The sequence below is a fragment of the Thermobia domestica genome, chromosome 2 (assembly GCF_964235325.1).
Source record: "Thermobia domestica chromosome 2, izTheDome1.hap1.1, whole genome shotgun sequence".
In the NCBI taxonomy this organism is placed as follows: Eukaryota; Metazoa; Arthropoda; class Insecta; order Zygentoma; family Lepismatidae; genus Thermobia; species Thermobia domestica.
In genome coordinates, this window is record NC_137455.1 from 99322894 (window position 1) to 99342324 (window position 19431).

The 19431-nt window shown below is 36.6% G+C and overlaps 1 protein-coding gene across 1 annotated transcript in view; it reads left to right on the forward strand.

Moving 5' to 3' along the window:
• Positions 1-19173, forward strand: part of Rgk2 (Rad, Gem/Kir family member 2) — a 651964-nt gene extending 632791 nt beyond the window's left edge. The window contains exons 5-6 of the mRNA XM_081744253.1: positions 2694-2886; positions 16884-19173. Of these exons, the coding sequence (XP_081600379.1) occupies positions 2694-2886; positions 16884-17143 (453 nt within the window). The 3' untranslated portion in view covers positions 17144-19173. The remainder of the gene's footprint in view (positions 1-2693; positions 2887-16883) is intronic.
• The last annotated feature ends 258 nt before the right edge of the window (positions 19174-19431 follow it).

Sequence of the window (19431 nt, forward strand, 5' to 3'; positions counted from 1 at the left end):
TCTACTGGCTTTGCCAAAGTTTGTTTCGTAATATAACTGAAGCATCCTACCGAATACCGATGTATGATACATTTTGGAATGTGTTGAGATAACAATGAGATCAAGTGCTGTACGGAATATGACTGGTATATACTGAAAGGCTTGTTTCGCCATTGGTTAAATGATGGCACTAGCACACTAGCAAACTGATCTCTAAGGCTAAGTGAAAGAATGCTATAGTCCAGGAACTACTGCAGTGTTCTCCATTTTTCTGAAGTTTACTAAAATGTAGCATACAGCGTTATACGGTGGATTGTTTTAATCGTATCCATTACAGATTTGGTATCAGAACTTACGGACAATCAAGAACATAGAACTCCTTTATACATTCTTGTCCGTTAAAACGAGGGATGACATGAGTGTATCATAATTTAGAATTGAAGTTATAATGACGAATAATCCCATTAGATACAATCAAAACTGAAACAAGTTACAAATAACATTAGCCCCATCTTAATCAATATCCAAGCCCAGTTCCACACATAGGGAATACAATCTTTTCAAACAGATAGGAAAGCCTGAGAACTGCTGGACTATGATAAAGTATGAGAAGAATTTGTTTTATTAGGAAGTGACAGGAAGTATAGCCACAGGTATTAAAATATACTAAAACTTTCGGAAAGTCCAGGAAAACTATTTAACTTATGGTGACTGCCGGTACTGATGAGAGCTCCTTTCACTACATCACGTAGCAAGTTTCCCTCTGAACGAAGACAAACAAAAACCTAGCCCAAGAATATTGAAAGCACCTTGGATGTCCAGGTATAGTACGTAAACAAATAGCTTATATCAGGGATAGAGAGATGTAAGCTGAAGATAAAGCAGTCATTACACAACGTGCTTGGAAGCAACCTTCAAGGGTTTAGTGTACGCGTCACACAATCAATTTTATGGGAACGTTGACGGGGATAAGAGAGGATGCCACTGTCAACGATCTGAGACACCATGTTTGCATTATCTTCATGCATTTTGCTTCTACAAACTTTACTGCTTTATCGAACTAACACAACAAGGAAGAAAAAGAGGGGAGAGAAAGGTAAAGAAAGATATTTTTAATCTGCTGGAGGGCAGATGATCTGGAAGATAACGATCTTCCTACAAAATGTCAAATCAATATGTCTCATCGGTTTGACTTTCTTCTTCAATATTTTGTTATAAATAGTTCATTTTACGCTTATCTTATGGTTTTAAAACTTACAGTGTAGCACTTCTTACTGTAGTATTTTCATTATTGCACTATTATTGTAACAAGTAAACATATCAATTTTAGGCACCAACGATTGTATTGAAAAGTGGCAAATGTAGATAGGTTGCCTGCTTCCAGTTAATAAAATACATTTTGAAGTTAAGACTAATATAGTTCGTTATCATGTTAGTATGTGAGGTAATATTCCCCATTGTGAATCCAACTCGGAATCACACATACAAAGACCATACTTCCTTAGTCATTTGGTGTATTTTTTAATGCTGTAACTAATTATTATCTATTTAATATTATTTTAAAGATAATATACATTTAACGAAAATTATTTATATAATACAAATCATTGCTTTTAATAGAAGCCTATCCTAGTTTTCCATTCTCATATGATTAAAGTGTAGCGACTTCAGCCTGTTAAGCTACCTACAAAACAATACGGTAAACTATATAAACCTTCATCCCTTCTCCCTATAATGATAAATCCAGGTAAGATTCTTAGCTTCATCAACACCCATTCTGCCGCATGTCTCGAAATAGCCACTTTAACTCCAGTTTCATCAACATACAAGTAAAACTGTTTCCGAGATGCTTGTGCTCATTACAATCTGGCTCTTATCGAATTCTGATATATCACTGGACTCCCCCATTTTACGTACAAACATTACACTGATTTATCGAGTGAGAGCCCTGTCATTGTCTGAGTAGCAATTCTGCAGTGCCATGTCCCTCTTACATCAGCTCAACGATTACATACAAAATGTAGCGGCAGGTCATAATGTTTTTGCTGATCAGTGTATAGTGTGCTACTACATGGCTGATTTATGACCAAATCGACTTACAACTGGGTACCCGTAGCCGAAATTGGTCATAAGTTGATAAATATTTGTATTAGTAAACTCTTAACCTTTTCTTACAAAATTTCTGCGTACGTTACAGCAAATATGATAGAAAGTATGATATTTTTTGTATTAAAATAAATTTAATTTGAAAGATTATTTGAAATTTAGCCACATGAATATTATTCATTTCATTTTATTCGTGTAATTGAAGATGGCAAATTTTGAAGAAATATTCAATTTAATCCTATGAAATCAACAGCAATAAAATAAATACACACATTATAACAGCAGATTCCCAACAAACATCTGGACGAAAATGTGGTATTTTGAATGCTATTTTGATTTCATCAGGATGCAGTGGACTTTTTCGTTAGCATTTGTCATGTTAAACTACCCAAGTCCGCGTTGCAAAACAAGTAAAATATTTAATGAAAGTGCAAAAATTCTTATAAAGTAGTAAATTTATTGCAATTTAATAATATTGAATATGATTAATTGTACATAAGTTTTAACTCGATTAGAAATACTCTATTAAGTTATAATATGTTTAGTTTAAGATGCAAGTACACACCATCTTGAGTATTTCTAATACGTTTTTCTTTTCTTTTTTGTAGGTGGAAAACTCGTTGTCAACGTACGAGCCTCACGCATGCGTTGTTGTATATTCCATCGTCGACCGACCATCCTTTCAATCTGCAGAAGACACCCTCAACTATCTCTGGAGGGAGAACTACACGAAAGAAAAAACAGTGATTTTAGTGGGGAATAAGGCTGATTTGGCAAGATCAAGAGTTATTCCCACCAATGGTAAGCAAAGAAGTTAAACTTAACTGAGTCCTATAGAGAATGATACGTACAATAGTAGTTCATGGTTTATGTCTCCAGGTTTGCACAGCCGATTATGCCGTCTCTTTGGCACTGACATTTTTGATATTGTATATTTTACTACATTTTCTAGGGTCTACGAGATCTTTTAGTTTAACTAATTAATGCTGAGAAGATAAAAGACACACAAGAGCTGAGCTATATTACAATATTAATCAATATGTGCTTAGATGAATATTTATATATGCAGGATGTTTCAAAACAACAGTGACAACGTTTGGGAGGTGATTCCTTACACCAAGATAAGACAAAAAAAAAAAAAAAATATATAGACCACTCTGGGTGCACAAGTGCTTCCTTTCAAAGTTATAGGGTGCCGCAATCATGAAAAAAAATGATTTTTAAAGATCCATAGTTCCAAAACTATGGGGCCTACCGTAGTCGGATCAAGACTTCACTTAGGAACTAGTATGTGCCCTAACCAAATACCCAATTTTCAGAATCCTGCGCTACTTCCACAACAATTTTTATAGAGTAGTTGGTGATGGGTTCAGATTAGATGCCGTAGCCAAACTCCCTCTCTAAAAAATGTTCCGTAAGTACGTTAAGATTGTGATACATGCATTTTTAGATAGCAGACATATTACTTCCTAAGTGAAGTATTGACCCGACTACGGTAGGTCAAATAGTTTCGGAGCTATAGACCTTTAAGGTGGATCACCACCCGGAAGTCAGTACATATTTCATCCTATTCCCTTAATTATTGCGCAATGAAATGTTACATATTATAATTATTGTACTATAAGATAGAGTTACGTTTGAGCTGCAATGCAATACACTGATTCATTTGATTGTGTCTTCTGGTATCGAAAATAGTAACAAATAAAAGAAAATTATTTGATTCATTTTACAATGAGCATACAAGATGGCACTTGCTGTTAGATCTTACTAGAAGTGCTCCGTTTTATGAAATGTTTATTTGTATGTATAAAGTATTTTAACGATCTTATTACGAAATAGATATATTGTTTGAACGTTTTTCGTGTTACGTTTCATATTTTATTTAAATATTAATTTACATTTAAGGAAATAGATTTTGAAAAGAAACTTGCGCAGAATGACATAATGCGTTGTTGCCAAATTTGTACGTTTAATTCCTGGATTCTGGCGTTGCAATTCGAGAAGCTGAACTTAACTGTGAATTGCGGTAAGGATCGACAACTAATTTCTCCCGTAAGTATCCAAGCAGAATTCCATGATTACTTCCTTTATTATCTGGCACCAGTAAACACTCGACACTACCTGACAACGCTGCACTATTCAAGCAGCGTTTAGCACAGCACCGAGGACACCTAGTGATCCACCTTAAAGTTCATTTTTTCGTGTTTTCGGCAGCCTATAACTCTGAAAGGAAGCATTTGTGCACCTGGTTGGTCCATACATTTTGTCTTATCTTGGTATCTGGAATCAACTCCCAAAAGTTGTCGGTGTGGTTTTGAAACACCCTGTATATGGTTAATGGTTATAAAGGAATAATATTAAACTGATAGAATGATACAAAACATGAAATTATAAATGAAGCATCAAACAGGTTCACTACATTACATAAACAAAACAGCGCACAAAAGGTCAATAATACAAAAATGAGTCGTGGGCCCATTTCAGTAAAAAATATCTACTATTAGGGGCTCTAGAAATAATATTTATTCGTATGGCTTGTCAATATTGTCTAATGCCAATATTTTAATTAATTTAGCGTGTATGGAACAGGCCCAGGGGCGTAACTAACGGTCCCGCAGACCTTGCCGTGCGGGAGAGCCCACAGGCCCTGGGGGCCCCTATATAGTAAGAGAAAGATAGAAACAGGGGCCCAAGAATTAGAAAAAAACAACTTTTCTAGGGGCCCAAATACGCATATTAATGCTTGCTCCTCCAGAAAAAAATTTAAGTGACGGCGTTGGTTTTGAGGTTGAAGAATTAGGAGATTACTTCAGGTTGAGAGCAGTAAGTTTCGAGATTGATGGATTAGTAGCTGACTTCGATTGAGAATACTAAAGGCTGTTGAAGTTGAACGATTACTAGATGGTTTCAGGTTGAGATTAGTAACAACCTTGGGGTTGAGGTGTTAGGACATGTCTTAAGGTGAAATTAATAAGGATCTTGAGGTTGAAGGTTAGTAAGTGACTTCAGGTTGAGAATAGTAAGTGATTTTGATGTTGAGGCATTAGTAATTGACTTCAGGTTAAGTGACATTTCCAAGAAATGCCTACTTCTATGTAAAACTCGGGATCGTCGTAATAACACTTGAATGTATTTGCAATGCGTCACCGTATGCAGGGGTGAAGTTAAAAATAGCACACTTCAAAAATAATACTAATTTCGTTTCCTCAATCATACTGAAATTCACCTCTATAATTTGTTTTGGTGCTATATTAACAATAGACATTTTATCCTGTACGTGCTGATTTACGGTGTAAAATACTTTACTTTGATTGGTACTTTACTATAAAGGTTTCATCAACACTATTCTGGTGTGAAATACTACATAATTTAAGAAATTTCAAACGAAACAAACGCGTTCCTATTGCTGCGTGACAAGAGCGTAGAGAGACATGGTCTGCTAAGCTTGCTTTACTTCTTTTTCTACTTTGAGTAATGGTCCACAATGCTTTAATCCTATTTGTCACAAATCCTCTCAATGTCCATTGGACGACAATTTCATCTCCTTTTCCCTTTCGAAGTCAGCCCAAATTCTCATTTCAAAGAATTCCTTTGAAGGGATAGCTACAAGGAATAGAAAAAGAGGAAAAGATAGGCTTCAATCACTCGTAATCTGGCAACATGAAAAGAAAAAAAATATTTAATTATCTTTTGTCCTTCATTTTTCGTGTCCTTCAGTCTTTAGTTGATAAAAGTCAGTGTTGCCATTTCAATGATCCAATTTTTCCGAACTTATAGACCCTATTTATTATATTTTTCTAACACGAATTATACAATTAAAGTAAATGTTATTTGAAATCGGTTAAGATTATAATTTTATAAATACTGGTGTATATATGTCAACCCCAACAACACTCACAAACTAAATTGAGGGTATGGTGGGTCAGAGCTGCAACCTCAAGTGAAGAGTCACTAATTCTATTCTAGGTCAAATAATTTTGTGGTTTGCGCCAGTATGTTTGGTTTCTCCCATAGTAAGCTCCCTTGTGGATAAGTGGGTAGCATAAGCGCCTTTGGCGTGAGAAACCCGGGTTCGATTCCTGATGGAAGCTCATGTGGTTTGGATCCCACGTTAAACTTTAGGTCCCCGTTTCATATAGCTTTACTAAGAGACACTAAACCCAAAATCAAATCAAGTTTCTCCCACAGTGCTCTAGTTTTTCCTACTCTCTTTATTTCGTCTATTCTTGATACAAACCATGCTTAGCCTATAGATTTTTTCCGTACGTTAAGCTAAAAAAAAAAAAAAAAAAAAAAAAGTGAAATGAAGTTGCTTTCTACAATATCTTAATATGTCCAAAACCCTAACTACATTCAATTATTTACACAAAAACAACCATCTAAGAATATCTTCTTCCTTTTACAACTCACAGGACTATTACACAAATAATAGTTTTTCTCCCACAACACAAGAGTATAGGGGAGGCCGGGGCTGGTTAGCGAACTTTTCATTCTTTATTTTATTTTATTATTTTTTTTTTATAAGCAGACAGTGCACTGTATTGCAATGTAATGGATGTGTACGGACAGACCAATGTTTCTTTTAATAAATTCAATTTTGTTTTTGCTTTGTTGCTTACAGTTTTCAAGAAATAAATTTTTCTTTCTTTTAAAATGGAGTATGCCAACCGACCCTAGTAAGGGGCTGGTTGGCTGATATTGTGGGGCTAGTTGGCATACTTTTTAAATATAGCAAAACACAAACAAATATTGGATTTATTTTGTAATAAACGTGATTTTTCTAAATTCTATTATAGGCTATTTGAAGATTAAAATGACTTTTATTCACAACATTTAAAAGAATCAGCATTATGAAATATGAAAACTTCTTTCATTCATTTTAGCTTGGTTGTCGTGACATTGAAAGCTACAAGATTATCAAACCACATCAGTTTTAATAGGATTTGATGTAGTTTAATTCTTCAATTTATTTCAAAATGTAATTTAAATAACTGAACTATTAAGAAACGCAGTTTATTTCCTGCTGTTCACATAGTAGCTAAGTGAGACTAAGATATGTTTTAGCTGAATTATCGAGAACCGCAGTTTATTTCCTACTTTTCATACATAAAAAAGCAATAGCTAGGCTTATATTTTTACAACAAAAGAGCACATAAAATATTTATTTATTAAACAAATTCCCAGATACAGCATAACTTTGCCATTTTACACAGGGACATGCTAACAAAAGAAAGAAAAAAAAAACAAGACAACAATAACAACAACATAGAAAAAAAAAAGAGTGTAAAAGTAAAACTATTCCGTCAAAGCTCGTTTAATTGCTCTTTCAAACACTGGGTAGCTCGAAAAAATGTCCACATCAGTTGTTACTTGATTATAACAGTTTGGTATTCTATAAAAAAGAGACCTCTGTATAACAGCCAACCTAGGACGGGAAAGATGGAATAGGTGGGTATTCCGGGTGATGCGGGAAGGGACACGTAAGGATAGTTCCTGAAGTAATATTTCCGATCTTAAGCTTCCATTAACTATTTTCTGTAGATATTTCAGGTCAGAGATAATTCTGCGTACTTCAGGAGTCTGAATATTAAGATGTCGCAAGAGCTCCTTCTTAGATAATATTCGAAGTGCAGCAACACGAAAACGGACTATAGCGATGAAGAAATTGAGAACAGAATCAAGTCTGGAGAGATGTGTAGGTGCTGCCATGGCCCATATGGGAGAGCAGTATTCGATCTTGGGCGCTATTAAAGTCTTATAAAAAGTTGCTAATGAAGAAACAGTGAGTAGTTCGGTGAATCGATAAAGAAGTCCCAACATGTGCATTGAATTCTTTAGTATTGAGGAGATGTGGTCAGAGAAGGTGAGTTTTGAATCAAAGATGACACCAAGATCGTTATGACTAGCAGAATGTGTGATAGGGGAATCGTTTGTGTGGTATGTGGAGGGAACAGGAGACTTTTTCAAAGTAATAGTAATACTGTCACATTTCTTACTGTTGAGTTTCAAGTGCCACATTTCACACCAGCCTGTAAGGTAATTTATGTCTTCCTGTAGAGCAATTGTGTCATGGAGACACGATATTTCTCTGTATAACTTACAATCGTCAGCAAAAAGGAGAAGGCCACTAGGTTGAGCTGATAAGTGCGTGTAGAGATCATCCATATACAGGACAAACAGCAGAGGCCCAAGTACACTCCCCTGAGGCACCCCTGAGATCACGGGTTGGGGGTTAGAAGTCGCCCCTGAAATAACAACTCTCTGTTTACGGTCCTTCAAGTAGCTTGTGATTAGAGAGAGAAATTTGCCATGTACATTAAATCTATTGGAGAGTTTATGAAGAAGATGAATGTGACTGACAGAATCAAAGGCCTTCGAGAGATCAAAGTAGATAACATCTAATTGAGTATTGTTATTCATACATTTGACTGCACAGGAAAGAAGAGTACTTAAGTTTGAGAGACTTGAGCTTTTCGGTAGAAAGCCGTGCTGAGAACTATGGATGTAAGGTGAAGTGAATTTAAGTAGCCTGTCTTTGATTATTTTTTCACAGATAATTGATATTACAGAAAGAAGAGATATTGGCCTATAGGAGGATACATGATCTTTAAGTCCTGATTTATATATTGGGGTCACGTGAGCTAGTTTCCAACTGGTGGGATAATACCCTTCCTTGAAGCATCTATTGAATAAGATAGATAGAGGAACCGCAATAACTGAAGCAGTTTTGTTGAGAAAGAGAGGACTAATTTTATCAGGTCCAAGTGATCTATGTGGAGATAACGATAGTAAGAGAGCCAGAACTTCGCCCGGGGTGGTAGAGAGAATGGATAAGGTGTCCGAACAGATGGGGTGGAGAGGGGGGAGATGGGTCGTAGAGGGAAGGGAAGTAAATGTTTTGCAGAAGTAGTTATTGAAGAGGTCTGGTCTTTGATCATCACTCGCTTCAGTATTTTCATCTTGAACTGTTGCCGGTATGCCCGGAGATTTTGTTCTAGATTTAATTACAGACCAAAAGACTTTAGGGTTACTAACAGTAAAATCACCAATTGAGTCCATGTATTCAAAATATTTACGCCGCTGTACCTTCTTGGCAAGACTTCTAATTCTAGCAAAGTTTTTGTATGTGTAGTCACTCGGATGTGATTTCCATAGAGTCCAGGCAAGCTTTTTGTTTTTAAGAAGTTCACGAAGTTCATTGTCGTACCAGACCGGAAACCTGTTCGATTTTGATGCTTTCACCGGCACAAAGTCCTTTATGGCTGAGTGGACAACAGATGTAAATAAGTCCACAGCGTCGTCAACACTTCCTACCTCTAACAAACACCAAGGAAACAGTTCAATAGCCCGGCAGATGTCACCCCAGGGGGCTTTCTTCCAAACAAGTTGTGACCTACTTTTGAGGGGCTGGTTTGTAGTAGGGGAGGGGAGGAAATCGAAAGAAACATCCAAGGAATCGTGATCCGAGGGAAAAAGATTTCTGCATGGGACAACACAACGAGGTTCTAAGTTAGATAGAATATAGTCAAGATTGCTATTATTGCGGGTATTATGCATATTATGTTGACCTAGACCAAGTCCATGAATAAAATTGTCCATGAAATAACTGTCGTTTCCATCTTTAGCGACGCCATGCTTGCTGTCCTGCCACGTGATGGAAAGGTTGAAATCACCCAATAGGATGACGTCACCGTGTGACAACGCATGCAACAGTGAGTCATGGCAAGCTTCTAAGATGTGCTTGGGGGTGTTCTTGTGCGGTCTATAGAAGCATCCAATAAACACAGAACGACGCTTTGGAATAAATACTTCCACCCAAATAAGTTCACAATCCCGTTCGAGATCCAGTCTTCTCTTGCTCTTCCACTTATTATTTACACAAATCATCACTCCACCTCCACGAGTTATGCGGTCTTTACGATAAATGGTGAAATTATTAGAAAAGCTAATTTCACTGTCGTTCACTGATTCATTCAGCCACGATTCGGTCACTGCGAAACAATCCAGTTCCCTTATCTCACCTAGGTTCAATGAGCACTCAAGTAATTTGTTTTTAATGCTACGAACATTTTGATAATATATATTGAAAGCACTGGTGTAATATGGACAGGGTGGGCCAGGGTTTACGTGAATATCACCACAAAGGAGGAGAAAGCAAACAAGAATGAGGCACTGTTTTTTTGCTTTCGACTCATACCTTGGCACAAAATCACTTGTAGTTCCTCCGTCACTGTTAGCAGTACCAGAGAGAGCGCATGGCGGTCCTCTTGGTATGAAGGCAGCAGCAATAAAATGAAATGATCTTACACTACACTTCAGTCCATGTTTCATTGGCAATGCTTCACTTGGGAAAGTCACAGCACCTATACTACATGAAGACAGTAGAGCACGCACATAAACACTACACACAACCACGAAAAACAGGTAAACAATAAGAGCAATGGTTCGCTTTTTTATGACAGCAGCAACAGCTCATTATGTTAATGAAGGGGTTATATGCAGTTCGTCAACCAGCCCCGGTCTACCCTACCTGTTGAAAGTGTTCAGCAGTAGCGTAGCGTGGTATTCCGAAATGGGGATGCCAAAGTTAGTAATTTGTCTGATATAATACAATACAATGCAATGCACGTTCAATGTGTATTTTCCTTAACAAGTGAAAAGATTCACTATGCAGCAAATGTTGTTTCGATGACTCATGTTTTAGAGCTTTCTTCATGAAATTACCCAAATCAGAAATACCGTTTGAACACCACTCCGACTCCTTTGCCCCAAACATAATGCAGACGAAACATAACATTTTATTCCCTACAGAACACCCAGAAAGCCAAGAAAACCTATCATCATACCACGAAGACTGAAATATTTGCGACTGATTGCTAGTTGTCGTTTTCATGGAGGGGTAGGTCGTATCTCTTTCAGAGAGCAGCGCTGCTCGTAAGTCAACCGAGATATGGTAGTTGTTAACAAAAAAATAAATTAAATTTGTGTCTGGTACTGTTATCGTAGTCATCATTTCCTAAAAGTTAGTAAGGTGCTATACTTGTAGCAGCCGAACACTTTCCACAGCTTTGTCTCTTAGTTATAAATATAATTTTCTTCATACTACAGTAAAAAAATAAAACAAATATTCATTTCAAATCACAACGCAATATATATATATATATATATATATATATATATATATATATATATATACCGACAATTTTTCTTGACCACCAACGATCAAAGTTGCTAATCAAAAGCATAAATCTAGTACAGAACGCAAGGGCATAGCCAGGGAGAGGTGAGCCAATAATTTATCACAAGAAAGGAGTGTAAAGCCATGTTCATTAAACAACTTGCAGAAGCTTTATATTTAGCACGGCATAATTTGCAACCATCCCATATGATTACACAACACAAATAGAAGATTAACAGGATGAGTCTGCTCATTAAGGCCCGCAACCAGCCATTAAAGTTCAGGAGAGAGGCACAAATGTGCTAGGGTGTCCAATCGTCACAATTCTGGATCTCTTTTATCAATAACTACTCTTAATAATTAGGAGGCCAAAACATTTAGGGGCCCAGGCTCCCGTAATTGCACGCCTGGTGGGGCATACAGTAGCAAATGCGTAGATTACGTTAGACGCCAATAAGCAATTGTCTCAGCTCCTTTTCTGCCACTAGCATTGTGACGAGAAAAACCGGCTCCACTTTTGTATAAATATTGTTTTCAGTATAATTCCCTTTATTTCTTTCTTGTGGGCAGCTTCTTTCTCCGCATACCATACTTCAATCTCGTTTTTTTTTTTTTTAAATGTCGCCCCTAGAAATTTGTCATCTTGGGTCGGGACCTCAGGTGCCCGTTCGTAAATATGGGCCTGAGTGTTTATATCATTTGAAGATACAAATAGAAAGCACTTAAAGCAACTCTGGGGGCCTATTTCTGTGTATCTACTTCATTGTCAGATATCCAAATACGGAAGAGCACAAGTAAAGTTTGTGAAGGGCAGAGGGTGGCCTACCGGATCGGTGACCGTGATTCTACAGAATGCATTATAGTTATGCTTGTGTGAGTCCTCTCAAAGAGTATCTGGCTATATTATGGGACATGATATGTATTTATGATGTAGATTATTAGTTTGCCTTTAATTACTATTAGAATTAAAATGCATTTAATTACGATTAAAGCATAACTATTTTTATACTATCACTTACATAAGCGACATGCTTCATAATGGCGTTGAACTAACTTTTTATGTTTTGTTCTATTTCCTTGACAGCGGTCGTACGTTCTATACAGAAACCATAAATTAGTTCAAAATATATAGAGTTGGCAATACTTGAGCGTACGCCAGCTTATATCTAAAGCAAATGTTGGGTTGCAAAGGGATGGCGTGGAGTAGTTGGGCATGCGCATTCGACAGAAAGCAGACGAAAACCCCGATGCTTGCAGTAGGCCTGGATGCCCGAGAAACAGCATACAACAAGAGGAAAGACAGAAAATGTGAAGCGCATGCCTAGCTTCCGCTTGCCAAAGTAAAGCGAGAGAGCGCATCCACAAGATTGCAGTGGAAATAATTGTGATAATTATAAGCAAACAATTTATAAATATAATGAAATACGTACTTTTTTCTTATTAACAGGGGATGCCGGGCATACAGGCGTTCCCTTACGCTACGCCGCTGGTGTTCAGTGGTACACATACGTGGTTACAATCCATGAATATTTGTACTATATGCTCAGTTATAGCATAACGTATTGTTTTATACGTACATAAAATATATCTGTTCTAGAGCTTTTTATTTGGACAGTATTATACAGTATACAGTCTTCTAATAGATTAAATACTGAGTACACTCGTACATTGTGATGGTTCATGTAATCTTCAATAGTCACGAGCGCGCTTTCCTGTTGATAACATGAAAGATTTCGGATAATAACATTGGCAAATCTATATTATTGTGTATAAATTTATTCAAAAACACAGAAGAAATCTAGCTCTTCTTGTTTTAAGAAAAATAAATGTGTGATTGGTGAAAGTGCAATATATTTTTCATTTCTAGGATACATCTTGTGTATATTAAATAACGCACAAACTTTGATTGAATTCACTTTAATTGTTGTACATAATTTTGTGCACTAGGGTTTCCATATTATAGATGCGCATTTTAGATTGGGACATGCATATGCAGCATATAGAATTTTAAACACATCACTAGCTGAACCTGCGATCTCTACACAGCGCATCATTCGCATATGACCATAAATCTCCTTCTCATTCCTCACAACATATGTACATGTCCCTTTTGCAGACACAAGTGAAAGACGTCTTGATTTAAAAAAATCAACAAGGGGTATCATAAAGGGGAGAATTTTTCGATTTTTTTTCAATATCTCGCACCGTTTGCAAGATTTGAGCCTACTTCCGGTTGGAGTTTCTAATTCATGTATGACCAGTATTTTCTTTCTTCTTGCATGCAGTATGTAATAAGCAAATACATTACATATACAATTAATTATAATGTCAGTTATATACAGTGTTCATTGGACAAAACACTCAAAAAATAAAGACTTATCTTAAGACTCGAGAAATGGTTATCCTTCCTTTTTCACTATTATTTGGCCATGGAACAAACGCCTGAGACATATACAACCCCAACATACAACATTGTGGTGTTGGAATGTATAACGCATAGATATGATGCTTTAGTTTGTTTTAAATAAAATCTCTGAGTTTTACGTCCCACGATTATGCCGGTTAGGCTAAAGGAGACGGTGATGTAGAGTAATGAATGGAATGGTGGAATGAAGAAAGTGGGGGGAAACGGGAGAACCCCGAGAAAACCCACGCACGCGGTGTTTGTCCACCACAAAGTTAACTTGGCGGAGGCTGGGATCGAACCCGGGACTCCAAGCACTAGAGGTGAACGCTCTACCACTGAGCCACCGCGGCCCCAAGTTTTTTTTTAATTTCAACGCTTCCAGCGTACCCAAAAAAATGTAATAAAGAAATAATGGCCATGTTTTTTAAATATTCAATTAGAACTGGAGAATCTACGCAAAATTTCCAATCGATCAGTGAAAACGTCATCTTTCTAGAGCCTGTAGTTTCCGAGACCTCATTGTCGAAAGGATTGGCCACAAACATATAAACATAGTTTAAGAGAACTCGGAAGATGGAAGCACAACTCATATGCATTGATTTTAGAGAAGGCTTATTAAAATACAAAGGCTTTGAACAATAATTTTATACCATAAACTTTATGAAAAAGATATAGTTAACTAATTTAGACTGTTTAAAGTATACAAATACTTAAAATGTTTGTCTTTGTTAAACGTGAAATCACATAACCGTAAACGAAAGATTTGAAAGCTAGAGTTATAGGTTGGGGCTCAGGCGCTTTTAATTGCTATTGTAGCATTTTAATAGATAGATTGTTCTTGAATTCGATTCCAAGTCTCATTACAACAAATACGAAATGTATGTAAGCTTCATTTGCAATCCGATTTTGATTAATGAAGTCTTGCTATTTAACATCCAACGATTATGCTCTTTACGCTAAGGGAGACAGATGATTAGGGTATGTGAATGATGATGGGAAAATTGGTGGAATGAAATGTGGAAGGAAACGGGAGTAACCCAAGGAAACTCAAGGACACGGTGTTGTCCACTACAAACTTATGTGGCCGGGAATCGAACCAGGAACCCCACACATTAGAGGTAAGTGCGCTACTACTGAGCCACCGTGCCTCCCACCGATTCTGATTAATATCGAACGGAAGATTTGATATTATAGACACACTAAGGTCAGTTATTTGATCAACTGCAGTAGTATACCATTAATATGATGCTCAAATTCCAAGTTTTTTTTTTCATAGTGTCAATCTTCCGAAACCATACTCACTTCACAGAGAAGGGAGTTTTTTCTCACAAAGGCTAAAGGAAGAGAATTGTGCAGGAATGGAGAGCTCCTTCGTTTCTGAGTGGTTAGCATACGCGCCTTTGGCGTGGGAGACCCGGATTCGATTACCGGTGGGAGCTCATGTGGTTTGGATTCCACGTTAATCAGTAGGTCCACGTCTCATATAGTCTCGCTGCTAAACGGGACGTTAAACTCAGAATCAACTCAACTTAATTGTTCAGGAATGGAATTGCTGAACGTTGTTTTAAGCATATTGAAAAACTACAATTTTGATACGTCCCTTTTTCCTTTAATCCATTAACTTTTTGTAAGTTCATAAATTTTCATTCCTTTGTATTACGAAGTTGTCCAAATTTATTTTAATTAATAGTGACCTAGGTGTAATATAGACACTATTGTTGTTTTATTAATACGAGGGTCACTACGAAAGTTTTGAGATACGCATTGTTGTGGCACAGTATTTGAATTCCAACAATTGCGTTCGGTAGTGGTATCCAGAGCAAAGAAGCGAAGCAAGTTTCAACTCGCCTTGCTTGTCGGTGTGGCCGTATCGTCTTCACTTGTTTGTTGATGTGAGCAGTATTCGGCTGTCTAGAATGGAGCTCAAAAGGGAACATTTTCGGGCAATGATCCTTTACGATTTCAAAAGTGGTTCGAACGAGACACAAAGCCTTGAACGTTTGCAGGGGGCATTTGGGGACCTTGCTCCTTCCCATGCTACAATTTTTCGGTGGTTTGGTGAATTCAGAAGAGGCCGGACATCGCTTAAAAATGAAGAGAGAGCTGGACGTCCGTCAACAGCTGTGTCAGATGAAAACATTGCCGCTGTGGAACAAATGATTCGAGAAAATCCTCAAACAACTTTCAAGGACATTGAATTTACAGTGAACATTGGATCGCCAGCAGTAACAAAAATTCTTCATGATCATCTTCGGCTCTGGAAGGTTTCATCTCGTTGGGTGCCTCACACTTTGACTGAACAGCAGAAGCGCATGTGTGTGGAAAAGTGTGAAGAAATATTTGCAAGATTTAATGGAGGCAATTCTCGACACGTCTCTGACATTGTTACTGGTGATGAGACTTGGATCTATCAATTTGACCCTGAAAATAAACGCTAGTCTACAGTTTGGATCTTTCCAGACGAAAATCCACCCACGAAAGTGAAGCTACCGCGAAGTGTGGGGAAAAAAATGGTCGGAACTTTCTTCTCCAAATCTGGCCATGTTGCAACTGTTCCACTTGAAGAACAAAGGACTGTTACTGTTCAGTGGTACACCACTCTTTGCCTAACAAAAGTGTTCCAGAAGCTTCGGGAACGGCATCCAAGAACTGGATTACGATGGATCCTGCTTCATCATGACAACGCGTCCGCACACACGGCCAACATCACAATTCAGTTTTTAGAATTTACGGAGGTCAAACTTTTGACTCATCCGCCGTATAGTCCTGACCTGCCCCCGTTATTTTTTTCTGTTTCCCAGGATCAAAGATCGCATGCGTGGGAAGAGGTTTTTGCAGCCCTGAAAAAGCTGTAGTGGCTTACGAGAATCAACTTTTAACACCTAATGAAAACACTGGCAACACTGCTTCCAAAAGTGGTTTTCGAGGATGCAAAAGTGTGTACAGTGTAATGGTGAATACTTTGAGAAAATATAAGTGTTAAATTGATTTTAAGTATGTAAGTTATTTCATATCTCAAGACTTTCGTAGTGATCCTCGTATTCTTCCCTTAATAAAATTCACGAGTTTCCTTCTTGTAAAGTTAACTTTGTTCATTTCCAAAGTCCTTCATTTTGAAGGTATGTAGCCTATGTATTATAATATTTATAGTAATTTTGATTTTTAAGGTGCTGAGCTTTTTCACGTGTATCTATATATATATTTCTGTTTCAGAGGGAAAATCTTTGGCCAGTTCCCACGACTGCAAATTCATTGAAACTTCAAGTGGTATCCAGCATAATGTAGATGAACTTCTGGTTGGCATTGTAAAGCAGATACGACTGCGGGAGAGTCGAGAGAGGAAGCGGAACAAGAAGAAGAAATTGTATGGCTCCAAGACGTCTTTATCCTTAAATATTGCACGGGAGATCCTACACAAAATGTGTATCAATGATAGCAAATCCAAGTCTTGTGAAAATCTTCATGTTCTCTAGATTATATAACATTCCTTGATACTTTCAAATAATTCTAAAATTTATTTTTAAGATTTAAAAGAAAATGACTATTTTTCACTTCATGCAAACCTATCAGCCATTTCATTGTGACTGCTGTGAAAAGTAAATTGGCAGAGTCTCCAGTGCGTTTTATATCTCCAAATCTTATCCTAATGCCTTGTTATTATGTAATTTGGTATACTTTTTGAAAGTGATTTCGAAATAAATTGTATTATAAAACATTCTAAACTGAAACTAGCTTTAACCGATAACAATTATGTCCATCTAATGTTGCCCACAAAAAGAGAATCATCTCGAAGTACGAGAACTACATTTTTAAATTCAAGACGAGATAAATAAAAATCTCTTTTCGTGGGCTACATTACAGCCAAATGTTAGGTTCCAGTACACTATTTTTTTATATAGTATTACACGATTGATTGTGTAAAGACTTAAAATTGGCAAACTGATTGTAAATGCACTGTAAGAGCATTTATGAACATTTAAAGTTACGCAAGTCATAGACTAAGGAACATGAGTGATATGTATCTCTCTTTCAACTAATGCTAATTGCGCAATTGCATTCCTCTATATAGCATTTGCAGTTTTTATTGCTAAAGTCATTATTCTGCATAGATTACCTCCAAAAGTACAACACATAAATTTACAAGAAGATACGAGACGAGAAAAGTTTGTCGAGAATCGAGACGCGACTATGTAGATTCTTCTAGAATCTAGACGAAATGAGGTAGACTCTCCGAGAAATGAAACGAGACGAAGTAGACTCTTCGAGAATCTAAACGAGTTGAGGTAGACTCTTCGAGAAATGAGACGAGATAAAGTAGACTCTTCGAGAATTTAGACGAAATGAGGTAGACTCTTCGAGAAATGGGACGAGACGAAGTAGACTCTTCAAGAATTTAGACGAAATGAGGTAGACTCTTCGAGAAATGGGACGAGACGAAGTAGACTCTTCGAGAATTTAGACGAAATGAGGTAGACTCTTCGAGAATCGAGACGAGCTAGACTCCTCGAGAATCGGAACGAGGTATTTTTCAAAATTTACTAAACGAAAAAATCTTATTTCTCCTCTCGTGACAACCCTATGTACATTTTTTAAAAATATTATCATTAGTAGCAACAATTCTACTCCAATTATTGTGGTGCTTTACACCTGTGTGTAACGGAGTGGTCTTACTCAATGAGATCTTGTATTTAAGTGGGATGCATTCACCCACTTCCTGAGTTTGTACCCGCATTTACACCTAGATTTTAAACTGTGAACATGAGTAGTCTATTGAAAATGCCAAACTGTGAACATGAGTAGTCTATTGAAAATGCCATAAACCAATTAGGAGAGGCCAAAACTACTGATACGCGAAATTTCAGAATAAACCACCTCGTTTCCAAAAACTTGAATTCATCATCTGAAAAAGTAGATAAGTTTGAGCATAGTTTTCCGCAATTACTGCATATATTTTTTGTCTCTAAATAGCCTTACCTAAACTAGATAGTTATATATTGTTTCATAAATAAACTACGATATGTACGTATATATTTGATGCCACCCTTCCTAAATTAATTTACTTACAGAAATGATAAACAATGCTAAAATATTTTGTATAATAACTCAAAAATGTTCTGGTAAAAATTCGTTTATAAAGGTTATTTTATATAGCGCTAGAAGGGTTTAGTTTATAAGATCATTTATTTCTTGTGATGATAGGAATATTCGCCAATGCTAATTATTCCAAGTTTCAGTACTGAAACTATAGTAATAGTAATGTTTTGTATACACACGGTTATTTATGTTTGATTAGCGTATATAGAACGTAGTCACTAAATTTGCCAAAGCACAAAAATATGCCGCCTTGCATATAAACTAAAATATCTGTCTTTGAGTTTTACCTTACGGTGTGTGTGAGAATTTCCTAAAAAGTTTTTTTTTTTTAAATCAATGAATTACCGGGTACTTCATTATATTTTATTGTTCTATTTTGTCGTTTCAAAACATAATATTAGAACAACAAATCAAATAGCTCTGAGTTATAAAAATAGGTTGTAAGTTGGGTACGTAAGTTCACACTGAGTTATTTCATTTTTTTTCTTTTTAATGTTCTTAATACATAATAATTTTGCAGATTTATCATCCACTTCTGATTTAGTTTTCATTCTTCTCCCTTAGCTTAGGGTGAATTAAAACTACAACCATATAATTTAGTACCAGATGTGAGATATATTATTATCGTTTCTGTTTAAAGCTTATAAAAAAATAACCATGACCGGTT